General features: G+C 42.6%; 1 protein-coding gene across 3 annotated transcripts in view; it reads right to left on the bottom strand.

The window, feature by feature from the left end:
* Window positions 1–14378, bottom strand: part of UBE4A (ubiquitination factor E4A) — a 267483-nt gene that overhangs the window by 207107 nt on the left and 45998 nt on the right. For all 3 annotated transcript variants that reach the window (XM_069224741.1, XM_069224739.1, XM_069224740.1), the window contains exons 6-11: window positions 12528–12687; window positions 10862–11064; window positions 6864–7055; window positions 3493–3826; window positions 1791–1917; window positions 217–524 (exon numbers count right to left, since the gene is read on the bottom strand). In XM_069224741.1, the coding sequence (XP_069080842.1) occupies window positions 217–524; window positions 1791–1917; window positions 3493–3826; window positions 6864–7055; window positions 10862–11064; window positions 12528–12687 (1324 nt within the window). The remainder of the gene's footprint in view (window positions 1–216; window positions 525–1790; window positions 1918–3492; window positions 3827–6863; window positions 7056–10861; window positions 11065–12527; window positions 12688–14378) is intronic.

The following is a 14378-nucleotide window of genomic DNA, read 5'->3' as shown; positions in this document are numbered from 1 at the left end:
GTGGGCACTTACGCTTACACTGCATACCTGCTAAGCGCGACATCTGGAAGCACTCCAGCAACACGATCGGAAGAGGTTAAGTAATATTTCCATACCTTTGAAGCAGGCAAAGCAGATTACAAGGTACTAACTCGAGTCAGAGTATAAGTGGGAGGATAATCACGGGTGAGCAAACAGGTGTACTTGGGCTATACCATCCTCCAATGACCCTCTTACCTGGTACGAATGCCAGCATGCTATGCTGCACCTCAGGTAATGGAAACGTTAGCTCAAGTGGCTCAGTCCCTTGGTTTCCAATAGCAAACTGCACCAGAAGGAGTGCCATGGACACCTGCAGGTTTAAGCAGTTCTGCAGCATCTGGGGCTCAGTCATGATCGCCTTAGTAGAGAGGTAGACTGTCATCAGACGTTCAAATTGCTCCAATAGTGCTTCTGATGTTGGGCTGGAGCTTTGCTGAGCCTCCCGCCATGAAACCTGCAAACGGTGTAGGCTCTGGTTCATCTTAACCATCTGATCGTGCAGTCTGAGGAAGGGTAGAGAAAACGGGCATTAGAAAGACAGATCTTGGGGAGACTGAAGACATGGCATGGCATGCGTTACAAAAAAAACTTTAAATCTTGGCTTGGGTTTCTGAAAACTCTAAGGGAAAGAAAGACAAAAGGTGGAGATTAGCTTAAGATCAGAGGTCAGCACCATATCTGGTTAACAGAGATCCTCGAGTGATTGCAGCGATACGGCAGGGTTTAAAGTGTGATGTTAGACAGGACAATTTTTCAGAGCTGTGAAGCACAGCAGAGGCAGAGCAGGCATCAGGATGAGCTCTGGGGAGCCAGATACTATTAACAGCTCTAATGAGTGCATCAAAGGCAATATAGCTTTAACAGAGGGCAGAGACAATGAATAGGTTAAACAGTCCATAGTGAAGGGCTAGACTGTGGAAGTGATGACCAAGAACTTTAAACAACGGCAAAGGTAAGGCAGTGACCAGCTCCAAAACAAAGTACAGCTTTAAAGGAAATTGGGGTGACGGCAGTTAAATGGTAAGGATTGAAAGGATTTTTGTAATAAGTGCTCTGAAAGAGGGCAGAAAAATGGCAGAGATTCATGGCATCTACTGCAAAGGGTCAGGGTTAGGACAGACATTAGTGAAAGGTAAGATACAGGAGCAGGAGGCATTCAAAATATATGGCAGGAATTATACAGCAGGCATGATAGAGGTCATAAATATCACAGGCACTGGAGAGCCACATTAGGTTGCACTCAGAAATTCAGCAGGGATTAGAGGGAAGGGTACATTAAGAAACACTGCAGGGAGTACAACCAGCTCTTGACAGGTGAATCTAAAAACTTGCAGCATCTCTATGTGAAAAAGAAGTACAGTATCATGTGGTAATCACACTTAAAAATAAAGTCTCATACCTTATGTCGCAGAAAAAGATGCTTTCCGTTGAGCACAGAACAGGTGCAGCAGAAGTACTAGCAGCGCAGTCTGCTCTCATGCACAGTAGAATTACAAACTGTATAGCTAGGAAACAGCAAGCTCCTCTCACAAAGCACTGCAAGCCTGACTCATCCACAGAAGAAGTACATGATAGCAACAGCAAGGCAACTGGCAGTCAGTCACAGCATAGGTACAGAATAGGCTAAAGTACGGCAGTTTTACCTCACACAGTCTAGGACTGAGAGTTTATAAAAAATATTTTGAATCCATTATAGCCAATGAGGCTTGTATGTGCCCTTAGGTCACCTGATGAGAACTCGTTTTCTTTCTGTCCTGCTGTAAAATTACCTGTGAAAGCCCAGGTGCAGTGTGTACTGGGTTAGAACCAAATTCTCAGTCACAAGGTTGTAGCTCTGAGCAAAAGCCAGCTGTTGGTCAGTCGCAGCTGGTATAAGACATGTTTCTTTATCCAGACCTACGAATAAAGAAGGGAATATGTAAATGACTGCAGTGGCTGCAACAATCTTTACACCCCTACCTTTGTAGTGCCCATTATTTGTGCCCCATTGACCACCCAGAGGATAGCATCCCAATCTAAGAGTGTTCGTTCTAGCCAGCTGATTTTAGACTCCTTGTCGGCTGGTATGTCACCATCGGTTTTGTAAGGCTGAGGCCTGCCCAATCATAAATCCTTCAACTAGACAGAGGGCCTTGGATTACGCGCCTCTGACCCAGAGCCGCCTGTGGAGGATACAGCAGGGTACAATCCATGTGCTTCAGCCATAAAAATCAACGATTCCTGCATGATTTGGAACCTTGAGGAATGATTACCATCTGGGCAGAGGCACCTATTCAGGAATTGACAACATGGAAGCAGAGGGCCGCTGCCTAAATAGAAGGGGAATGAGATTGGGTGCGAGACCTGAACATCAGCCGATGAACACGGTTGAACTGCAGATTTTGCGGCCATTGATTTTAGTAGTCAGATCAAGAGAATAATCTAAACTCGAAAGAATGTGAAGAAAAAGTCAAAGCAAGTGGTACTGTCAGATTTGGATAAAGGTTAGAATGTTGAGGTATGCAAACTTTGTGCTTGTTCTTTTTGCCAACAGACATTTCACCGCCTGCACCGCAGCGCCAATTGAAATGGCGATGTAGTTGGAGGTGACAAAATGCCAGAGAGCAGGGTGAGACTTGAGGATGAGTGAGGGGGCAGGAGCAACCCCTCCTCCTTCGGTAAAACACACAAAAAAAAAACATTTAAAAAAAAATGGCAGTCACCATGGACAAACACCGGCTTTACGAGTGTGCCGGTTTGTGTCCTACAGTAAAATGTCTGCAAGTCTAATGCTAGGAACAAGGTAAAAATAAAAGCAATACTTTAAATTAGAACTGGAATATATAGTAGTAAACAAAGAGGGAAACCCAGGGTATCAGGACAGAGAAGAAGAGGGAGAAGGAACATGCAAGAAACACAAGTAACAAGCATAGTAAACAAATCCGAAGAAAAGAATGGACACAGTGTGAAATAGAACACATAAAATAAAACGTGCTCAGGCTGCATTTTCTTAGACACACACTTGCCATCTGCATTGGCTTAGGCACCTGCATTCAACTTTTGTCTAGACCCTAACTTCATGCATTTGCCAGGACTGTAAATTAGTAGCTCCTATGGATTCGCCCTGACCAATATGCAATGCCCATAGCATATGCCTAACCTCAGTACTCGTTCAATGCACTTGCCTAGATCTAGTCTCCACCTTGCATTTACTAAGACCCTTAGTGACCCACTCCCTTTGCGTTTATAAAGACAATGCAGCTCCAACCCTGCTTTTGCCACGACTGTTAGCTCCTGCTCCTTCCATCTGCTTAGATTATACATTTCCACTCTGATTTTGAGCAGTTTTGGTCCCTGCTCCATAACACGTATTCCACCCAATTGCATTTGCCAAGACTTAGTCTAAATTATTTGCATAGATCATGCATCTTCCCCCTTCTGCACTTTCATATACCCCAACCCTACACCCAAACCACGGCCTGTTCTGCCTACCTTTCATGTGGACATTCTTGCTCTTCCGCTCTTCCTCATTCAGCTCCTTCAGGGCACAGTAGGTGGGATTAAAGGTCAGCAGACGGGGAGACTTGGGTTTGCAGAAGGGCTGGCACAACTTCAGCAGGGCTGCCCCCAGATTCAGGAAAAAGGCGTCAGAGGCATACATTTGGAAGAATATATCTGGCATTTGATTAGCCCAAATCTTGATTCTTCCGCTATTGGCATGGAGACAGTTTCCAAGCCAAGACAGGATGCGGTGCTTGGTTTCTGGGGAAAGTTGCAGCAGGTTCTTAAGCATCTGGTAGATCTTCTCATGAAATTGGGACAAGAACTGGGAATGAGAGAAGGAGAAACATTTGTTCAAAGTATAAACTTTACAAAATGACTCCAGGATTCTATGGGCTTATAATAAAAGTGGTTTCATAACGTGTACATTCTTGCCCTTTTATCTTTAAGAATGCTCCTCTGTATGTGTAGTGCATGCCTAAGCTTTGAGCCTTTTTGGTAAGCCTAAAGTCATTGACAATTGTGCTTTCTACTTCATGCATGTCTGCAATCCATCCAACTGCTCCTAACTGTTCAATGTGGCACTTCATTTCAGAGCATTTGGATGACATGGCTGGCAAACATCAAAGGGGTAGACAAAAACACTTTATGAATTTCTTAGCAAACTCAGACAGCAATCATAATAAATAGCTGAATAACATAGCAAATCATAACATTAGTAACGCTTACTTCAAAAATGATTCAACTAGTTGTAACCAAGGAGGCATGAACAATTTCTGAACTCTTTTTGGAGAAAACTGTTTTGAGAAAATACTCGTAGTTTGTGAAGGAGAGATGCAAAATTCAAGGACTTTAGCGTACAGCAAGGAAAAGAGAAACTAATATATGCAAAGCTCTTTTGTGAGATATTTTTCGTCCTTGAAGGTGATCAAACTACTTACTTGAGTGAACATCTTCAGCGTGCATCACAGTTCAAGAGATTGGATTCATTGTAGAGGCCAAAACATTACAAGGCTCCTACATGAGAAAATCTCTACATGCTTGTTGCAATATGCCAGTCTGCAGGAACCAACACATTTTAATGTATTTTTCGTGGTAATGCCCAATACATACCAGAAAAACATCTAGTGTCTAGGCACGAGAGAAAGACCAACAAGGATGGCGGGCAGGAGAGGAAGGAGAACTAAAGGGGGAGAGCGTTAGCAAGAAGGACATTACAAACAGTTGAGACACTCTAGTCAGTTCATCAGATGCCTTTTCAGTGTAGTATTAATAAAGTTTTTAAAGTCAGGGCGTTGAAAATGAAAGATTAAGTTAATTCCATAATCTGGTGACTCCTGTAGTGAGCAGTACCACAGTTAGCCTTTTTCTTTGCAGTTTGGTGGTACAGAGCCTACAGTCTTTGTTAAAGAAGTGCTTCCTTTCAGTCTTGATCTTTATCAAAATGTCAGCGAGGCATTTGAGGGCCTTATAGTAGGCAGACTTTGAAATGAAAGAGGTTACTTCATTTGAGTTAGTTGAGGGCTAGCACATTTAATTTGGTTCCTTAGGTGGATATATAGGGCCCTGATTACAACTTTGGAGGAGGTGTTAATCCGTCCCAAAAGTGACGGTAAAGTGACGGATATACCACCAGCCGTATTACGAGTCCATTATATTCTATGGAACTCGTAATACGGCTGGTGGTATATCTGTCACATTTGGGACGGATTAACACCTCCTCCAAAGTTGTAATCAGGCCCATAGTCTTTTTTTCCCCAAACCAAGGACTGTTCTGGGCTATTGTAAATTTGACATTGTCTTCAATGCAGTGTTAAGGAAAACTGATAGAGTAGTATGGATAGGACTATTGCTTGAATGAGGGTTTGCTGGCGTATGCACAGTATTGAACAGATTTGTGAGATGTTGAATAGTTGATGGGTTTTTTCTAGTTATTGCTTGGGCTTGTGGGTTTGAAAGGGGGGGGTGTCAGAGTCAAAGAGAACTAAGTGCTGTGCTGTTTTGACAGGAGCTGGAACAGGGGTTTCGAGCTCTGTTGAAGACTGAGTTAACATGGTGAACTGGCTAACATGCAACTGTGCTGAGAAAAAGTCTGATGTCATGATGAATATAGTTTTTATGTGTCCAATAAGTTTTGGTTAGTGTAAGCCCTTTATTAAAACCATTATTTATGCAGGGAAATATTGGAACTGTGTAGGAAGAATTCTATTTGGTGTTCAGGTGCAATTTTGTTCAGGTGCAATTTGTACATAGTCTGTAAGGTGGTGGAACAATTTCATAAAAGCCCGTACTAAGAAAATTAAGTTTTAATTTGATTTATGAGGTGATATGTAGATGACTGTGTGATGGTTATATGGATAATATCTTAATAAGCAATAAATAATGATAATTTGAAAGTACTCACTACATTATTTTTATATCAACTGATAGAATTTCATGTTTGTTAGTGTGGAGGAAGATACATTTTGGTTCACCCATTATTTTGTGGTTAACAGAACTTTAAAACTGATAAATACTACAGGGAGTGAACAAGTGCGATTGTGTGACTTATCTGTCTCACTTTCCAGAATGGGTATATGATACAAGCAAAGCTTTGAACGAAAACATGCAGCATCAATGTCTCAGTAGGAATACACATGAAAGTGAAACCCATGTATAAACTGCACCATGTAAAGAGATGATACAGTCACTGAACAATGGAGGATACTCTTTCTGGCTTCATTTTATATAAAAAATAAAACTCAGAAAAATATTAAAAAGTAAAACAAAAAACAGATTTGCAATTACATCAATAGGGAAAAAAGTGAAAAGTTTAAATATGTTGGATGATGGCACACAGTTTAGATACAAATATAAAAAATGCTGCCAAATTAAGCTAACAACAAAAGTCAGAAATTTGGCAGGGTGAAATTGGCTACAAGTCAATTCTTACTGAATTTGGCATCCAGTAGAACTGCTTCATTAATATAATTTAAAAAAAAGGTATTTTGGTTTTCAGTGCTGAAGAGGACCCCTAGAAAATGAGTTCCATTAGGACTGAGGGGGAGAGTGGGATCGGGCTGGAGATACACTGATTGGGACAAAAGCGATAGTGGGTCGAGAAGGAGTTGGACACAGAGGGTTGGCCCAATTTTATACAGACCATCTTAAAAACTGGTAAGGGTTATGCTTTACCACTCACCATTTTGGCATATACATTTCAGTACAAATAGATATGCTTATACTGATAAGACTTGTTGAGACTGGGATTTTTAGAAACAAATGTTTCAACATTGAATGCTCCAAAGCCATAGTCTAAAATCCTTCAGCAGTGCACTCTATAGCTTTCAAAACAATCTACAGATACGGTATGGATACTTTACCTGATGGATGTTGGATTCCTGCACTTTGATTTCCTGTGGACTGGACCGTGAAGGGCTGAGAAAGTAGCCATGATTCTCCACCACTCCAGGTGTTTTCAGCAAGCAGGAGATATTTAAAATAGTCCCTAGCAGAGTCTTCTGATACATGTGACCGTTTGAGGGGTCTTTTGGTTGAATGTACTCCACAAACACCTGAATAAGAAATAAAGAATAGCAACTGCTGTGCTTACACTTCTGCATACATCCAACAAGTGCCAGTGGGTCACAACAGGTGCCTTTATTTTTGTGTAGCTGCTAACTAAAAGAGGAAGAGGTCTCCTCAGTAGTGTTCAAATGTGTTATACTGAGAGCCGAGACCCCCCCCCCCCACCACACACACACACACACCCCTTCCCCCTCCCCCCGCATCTTCTCCCTATCTGTTCTGGGAAATAGCTTTAATGTATTCCTTTGCCAGGTCTAACTGCCTGGATGCAATAGATCACATTGCTCCTTTTTCTAGGCTCCAAATTCAAAGACGGCTCTGTCTACAGATAGAAACTGAACAATATCTTACACCACACTGAAACTGATTGACTGCAGTGTTGTCTTTTCACTGTGGCTTTGTGGGAGTGAATATCCAGCGGTGCACTACTCTATATTAAAAATTTCATATTTTCAAAACAGTTCATTGCCTCTGCAAGGCTGGTATATCGTGGGCTGAGGTAGCTGTAGGAAGCGGGCCTTTTATGTGGTATGTGAATACCGTATAAAGGGTCCAGGCGTTCCCCAGTGAAAGGACAGCGTTTACTATGCAATCCCAAAGTGCTCTATTTAGGAGTAGTGTGATCGAGCAGCCTTAGGCTTAAGACAGAGGAGTGCACAACATCTACAAATACACACAATAGTTAATAAATGAGACACAAGACTCAAGAAGGAGAGCCACAACAATTTCTAAAAATAGGAAGTATAAGTTTAGGCATCAGAGAAAAATCGTTCGGGTAAGTATGTTTTAAATAGAAATTCTTTTCAATTTAAAAAGAAGACAGTGCAATTTCTGAGCTCTGCAATGCTATTCTATGAGAGGAAAAACAAGTTCTGCAATCTGGTACCGTTTGATCACTTATGGGACCAATCTCCGAGACTTACGGTGAGTACTGGGCAAGGGTCAGAACCACACCAACAGGTCACTCCGGGTGGCTGGGTGCAGAGGTGTAGTATGGTGTTGGGTGCCCATGTATATCAATGTAGATTGGTCTCTGTGGAAAAAGGCTGCAGGTTCTGGCCAGGACGCCATTCGAGGTCAACCAACAGGTAGGTTACACATGTGGGGTGCTCTGGGGCGTAGGTGCATTTTTGGTTCTTTTCTCCATGGGTCAGGGACGAAGGGTGCAAAGATGTCCTTTGGTGTTGGGCTTCTGTGTCCGGGAGCACTCGCGGTTGAGGGGTCCTGTAGTCTGAAGCTGCAGGTGTCGCAGGGGAGTCCAGCAGGAGTGAAACCACAGTGGACTCGAGCTCAGGAGAGTTAAGGGACTTGGTTGACATGAGGGGCCCACTTCAAGTCCGAACAGAGGCGACGGGTGCAGTGGTTGTTTTAGGCGTCGGGTTTCTCTCACCAACGAAGCTGCAGGAAAGGAGGCCTGGATGCAGAGGCTGCAGGTGACTTTGAGGAGTCCACACAATGTACTCACACTCTGGGTAGGTGGTAAACCGTGTTGGCACCGGGGTCCACCTCACCACTGGGACGGCGGGTGCGGCAGTGATTTCAGGTGTCGGCTTTTGGTGGTTCAAGACACTTTAAAGTCCCTTCTTTTGAGGTTTTTGGAGAACAGGTCCGCTGAACATGGGAGGTCTTGAGTTTTTTTGAAGGCAGACAGTCCTCCCAGGTTTCTGGAGTCACCAGCTGCATGACAAGTTGACTTCTGGTGCAGGATTCGCCAAGGGATACAGACAGGCCGGCGGGGTTGGTACCAGGTCAGTGGCTTTTCTCCTCTTAAGCTGTAGCAGCTCTTCGATGCCCTTTGTCTTCTTAGGTCATCAGGATCTGCTTCTCTAGTGCTAGGGGCCTCCCTAAATACTGAATTGAGGTGCGTTAGAGGTGTGTAGGGTAGTAGCCAATGGGCTTCCAGTGAGAAGTGGTCACAACCCTGTCCCAGAATTCCCAAGTATGCCATCACCAGGATGGCTACTTCTGAAAAATTGTGTCCACCTCGTAGTAGCCCCCATTTCAGCGTGGTACTAGCCTTGGGGTGGCATGCTTACCTGACTAATTCTCCCGCCTCTCCAGGAGCCAAAGGGGCTCTGGACAGGGGGGCAGCTTCCTCTCCTGTGAGGGGTGCCAGATTCACATTTCAAAAGCGGCAGCCTTTTGAGGCTTCCTGCCTTAGGAAGGCTAATCAGCAGGTCATCACATGAGGGGGTGTTAGACACTCTTCCTGGATAGGTTTTTGTTCTGGACCTCCTGAGAGCAGAGGACTCTCACCTTAGAGGTCCAGAACGGTGACTCGGGTGGAAGTCTGGCAGAAACTGGTCAGCGAGTACACCAGAGGCTGGCAGGGCTTCAGGGGGCACTTCTAAGGTGCCCTCTGTGTGTATGTATTGGTAAATACAACACTGGCATGAGTGTGTGTTCACCAATACAAGATGTTTGATACCAAACACCCCTACTTAAGAAAGCCATAATGTAGCTGGGGAACTCAAAATGAGTAGAGTCCAGGACATGCATTTAAATGGTTTCCCTGTGCACTTACTTTGTCTGAGAATTGACAAAGACAAAGCAGGGACATATCTGCTCCTGCAGATAAGCCCTCACATGTAAGATAATGCACCCTGCCTTAGGGCTGTAAGGCCTGCTAGGGAGTGACTTGCCTTTACTGATTGCAGTGTTAGGGGGCATGGCACACAGACTGGTGTGCTATGTCATGTTTTCACTTTTGTCTGCACCAAAACACACAGCCAGCAATGACAGCCTGTCATGTGCTTGGTGAGGGATCCCTTCGGGTGGCACAATTCGTGCGGCAGCCCCTAGGGACTCCCTTTAGTACCTCAGGCCCTAGGGTACCAGGGGTACCAGTTACTAGGGACTTACAGAGGGTGCTAAAGGATTTGCAAATTGGACAGTTGTGGGGGAAAGAACACTGGCACTGGGGACCTAGTTGGCAGGGACCCAGGGCTCTTCAGTCAAAGTTGCATCAAATACCAGGCAAAAAGTGGGGAAGTACTGCGACAAAAACCCAGTTCCCTACAGTAGCCACCATTCAAGCTCCTTTTGGTTTCCATATACATCTAAACCTCTCTTGTGAGTGTATTCCTAAGCTCTTTGAATGAATTTCTAACCCGAATTTCAAAAAGAAAACTATTCTCCTGAGAAGAGGTTTTATAGCCGTACAACACCACTATAAATAGTGCCAGATATTTCAGAAACTGAAGACAAAAAATGTCCCATCAAACAGGTCAACTAACTAATGCAATTTGTGGGTTTTGTCCAATTCCACTATTCCGCATATTTTGTGGTCAATCTCATATTGCACAGCTTTGATGTCTGAGCTTGTTATTTGTTGAGATTTTGTCTACTTTTATTATAGCTTAGTTTGTCTGGTTTTATTGCCCCTCTTTACAGCACAATTTTGGAATGCTAGCACCTTGCACACTGGACAGTTCCATTAGTTGAATTAACATATAACTCATTTTCATCTTAAAATACACTGCAGCAAACTATGATACTCAAGCAAACATGCAACTTATTTTTGCCAGCTTTGCAGTCTTCCAGAAGGTCCATTCAGTTGGAAAACCACTCAATGTCCCCTAAAAGCCAACCAGGCATCGTGAAGATGTTGTTCTGCGTGCAGACTGTACCAACAGTATTCTGTGTAAATACATGTGCTGTACTACCAAGTGAGGTGTTAGGTCTCCTCACTCCATACAAGGTACAATAAATTATTTCACAGACCTGCTCAGTGAGTCTTCCTACTGAATAGGACAGTAAAATAAATCCACCCACATAGTAGAAGGACTCTCACCTTGGCAATGTCCTTCTGCCGTGTGAAATAGAGCAGCACATCCAGATATGTGTAGAGCACCATCTGGCAAAGATCCAAATCCTTCACTCTTCCAAGAAGCACGTCAAAAAGTGGCATGATGACCTCTGTGAAGGTGCGCACCTCCTCATCCGCCAGGATCGCTTCAATCACCTCTTCCAGGAAAGATGTCACTTCTTCAAGCTCTGAATTCAATGGGGGAACACAATTATAGGATGTTTAGTCATCTGATAGGATGTAGAATGTTCCTAACTTATACTTTGTGGCATCCATAAAAAAAAAAAAATTAAAAAAAAAAAAAAAAAAAAAAAAAAGAGTCAATGGTTTACTACAACGAGTCATCCCAATTCATTCAAAAGATAAGTGGAGCAAAATCCTGTTGGCACCAGTGACCTGGTTTACATTTGTGTTGTACTTAACGGCCTTTCCTTGACATATCATGCACAATTTCCCCATGTGGAACTTTTCTCCACTTCTTCTCAGCTTTTATGTGGCTCAGAGAACTAAGGGCCAGATGTATCAAAGTATCGTTTGGCATTTCCTAAATATAAAATAACATTTTAAGAAATCGCTTTTTGAGAAATGCAAAATGGTATGTAAGAAAATAGCGAATCCCTAATAGCGATTTCGTAAAATTTGCATTTGCTATTAGGGAATGGACTTCATTCATCCCTATGTGTCTGAAAGACCATAGGTGCGAATGGTTTTGCATTTCCTAATTTGTGAACTTCTTTTAGGAATTCGCAACTTAGGTAATGCAAATCCAAGGGTGCTGGGGGCCGAAGGACCCCTATGATGAACCTTCCCCCAAAAAATATGTGCACATGTAAAGCGCACACATGCCCTATGGGCATGTGCTACATGGCACTTTAAAAAAATTGATTTTCAATGCATTTTTTTTAAATTGCACATGGTTACCACCAACTTGGAGTTGGTGGTAACTGCATTTTCTAAATGCATAGTTCGCATTTAGGAAATGCATGATACCTGTACATAGGTAATCGCAAATAGATATTTCCTATTTAAGGAATTGCAATTTGCGAGTCGCTAAATTGAGTCGCAAATAGCTATTTTAGCAATTCCTTAAAGTTGCACTGCAAATGCCTTTGATAAATCGTGAAAGGCTATTTTGAATTCGTAAATGGTGGAATTTTGAGATTCGCACCGCTGGCGAGTGCAAAATTGTTTGATACATCTGGCCCTAAGAGTCCATAGTATGAACAGGTTGGGACCCAGGTCAGTCCCTCATCTTGTACGAGATTTGGAAAGTGGGCACTATTATGTTGTGGTTCTTTTCAGTTGTATTATTAAGAAACACACTATATTGTTTATTAGACAACACACAAATGCCAAAGTATAAACAAGAAAGATCTAATATCAGGTTTTTTATATATTCTGAAAAGACCTACAAGGTCAATGAGGCTGATATAAACCTGTGACTAGCCACAATCCTTGCAGTGACTTTAGACCTTTGAACTGGCTGTAACAGCGATTTGTAATGTTACTGCAGTAAAAATCTTTAATTGCAATTCTGAAAAGATGGACATAGCAAAAAAAAAAAAGAAATAGCAATCTTTCAAACCGCGGAGAGATAGTATAGGTTGCACATATATCATGGGTTATACAATAGATTAAGAGACGTGCGTACGGGCTCCTCTGAAAGCTTCCAACAGCAGGTCCAACAGCTGCTCATAAATGTTCTGGTTCTCGTAAATTTCTGGAGTAAGGAACACTGTGCGAGAGTTGCAGACAATCAGGTTTTTGCAACGGATAGCATATGGAAGCAAGTTCTCCGGAACTTTTGTGATCTGCATGGACAGAGGCAAGTAGAAAAAAACTTCAATTGAGTCCTGTCAGACAACACACTGGCAATTCAACCAAACCCTGCCCTTTTTACCAAACAGAAATGACACACCCTAACAATGAAAATCTGAGAATAGGCCAAACTAATTCCTACAATGGAATACATACACTTCAAGAGGAAGTGAAACATACTAATATCATCTAATAGAGAAAAAGTTATATCATTTTTTAGCTTCTTCTTGCTATCAAGTATAACTTTTTGATATGGCCTCTGATTATTTATTTTTTAAGTCACTTTTTATCCTTAGACCTTTTTTTGGTGTCTTTTACGTTCAACCCTTCTTACTTCTCTCTTTATCCCCTATAGATGTAGGTTAAAGCAGCTACTAAGTTTGGGGTTATCGCTGCATCGGCCCATTTTTATGGGGATAGTTAGTCAACATTACTGCTTCTAATTTGTCGACATAACTTCTAAGAGTTGTATTAGATTAGGAGATTGAGCAGGTTGCCGTAACAGCCCATTACATGAAATTAGAGGAATTCTGTCAAGCTATCTACATTCAGATTCTTTAAATTTAGATACCCCCCTTGTTTGCTGCCATGTGCTACGTTCTTATACAGCGAGGATACCAGTGTATGCTTGCACTGCACAATGATTGCTCAGTCAAGACTGACTATGTCAGTCATGTACCTCAAAGGATTATCTGTGTGTATCCAGTCAACATTGTGACCTTTGATAAGAGCGTTTTTCTTGACAATTTGATAAAAGCCTTCTTGCCCAGCAAGTGCTTCAAACCTCTGTAACTAGCTCGTCTTGACATAAATTGTAATTTCCCAGAAATCATCATACTGGCATTGGATAAGAATGAGCGAAGTGATTCTTCTAGCAACTAATTGACAAAGAGATCTAGATTCTTCATAGGTCTCTAAATCAACATTAAGGTCCACAAAGCAGTAGGGCTAGCAGTGATTTAGCTAAAAGCTGTCAAATGAACCTATGTATTTTGACATACTGTGGTTAGATTTAGTGATGATCTGAAAAGTAATGCTACCTCCACCTTTCCCAATATTTCCATTTCACTTGCAATTGCAGTCTCAGAATGGCTACAAAGCACTATCACAACACTCACTCACTGGCTAGAAGATGTCCTGCTGCTTTTAACTAGATCTCAAACATGCACTTTGATCAAGAATGTAATTTGTAACTAGGCTTCATCCCATGGTGCAAGAATGATGGGTGATGTGCATCATATAATGTCAGCACTTGCTTGCGATGGCTCAGCAGATCTCAAAGTCTCAGTCATGTGTCCTTTCACCAAAGAGGTCCGTTTCACTACTAGCACAAATGAGGCAGAACATTACAGATGGATTGCAGAAAACTGGGTCATGGTTGCAGAAGCCCACCTCGTTTTTGCTAGCCAGTGTTCCTATCCCACAAAAACAAGACCACTGGTCACTTGATCCCAAGTGACCAGGTCTTTAGCACCTTTTGTAAGTCCCTGGTAAATGGTACCTCTGGTACCTAGGGACCCTCTTTAGTACCTATGCCCTAGGAGTTGCAGCATTACTTGTGCCACTCTAAGGGACCCAGCACCAAACTCATGAAGACAGCCACTGCAGGCTGCGTGACAAGGTGCCCCAAAAAGTGAAAACACAACTTGGCGCACAGCCTGTGTGCCATGTCCCCTAACATTGC

This window comes from Pleurodeles waltl, chromosome 3_1 (genome assembly GCF_031143425.1).
Source record: "Pleurodeles waltl isolate 20211129_DDA chromosome 3_1, aPleWal1.hap1.20221129, whole genome shotgun sequence".
Taxonomy (NCBI): Eukaryota; Metazoa; Chordata; class Amphibia; order Caudata; family Salamandridae; genus Pleurodeles; species Pleurodeles waltl.
Note: the sequence above shows the minus strand (reverse complement) of the source record. Positions and strands in the feature narration are given on the sequence as shown.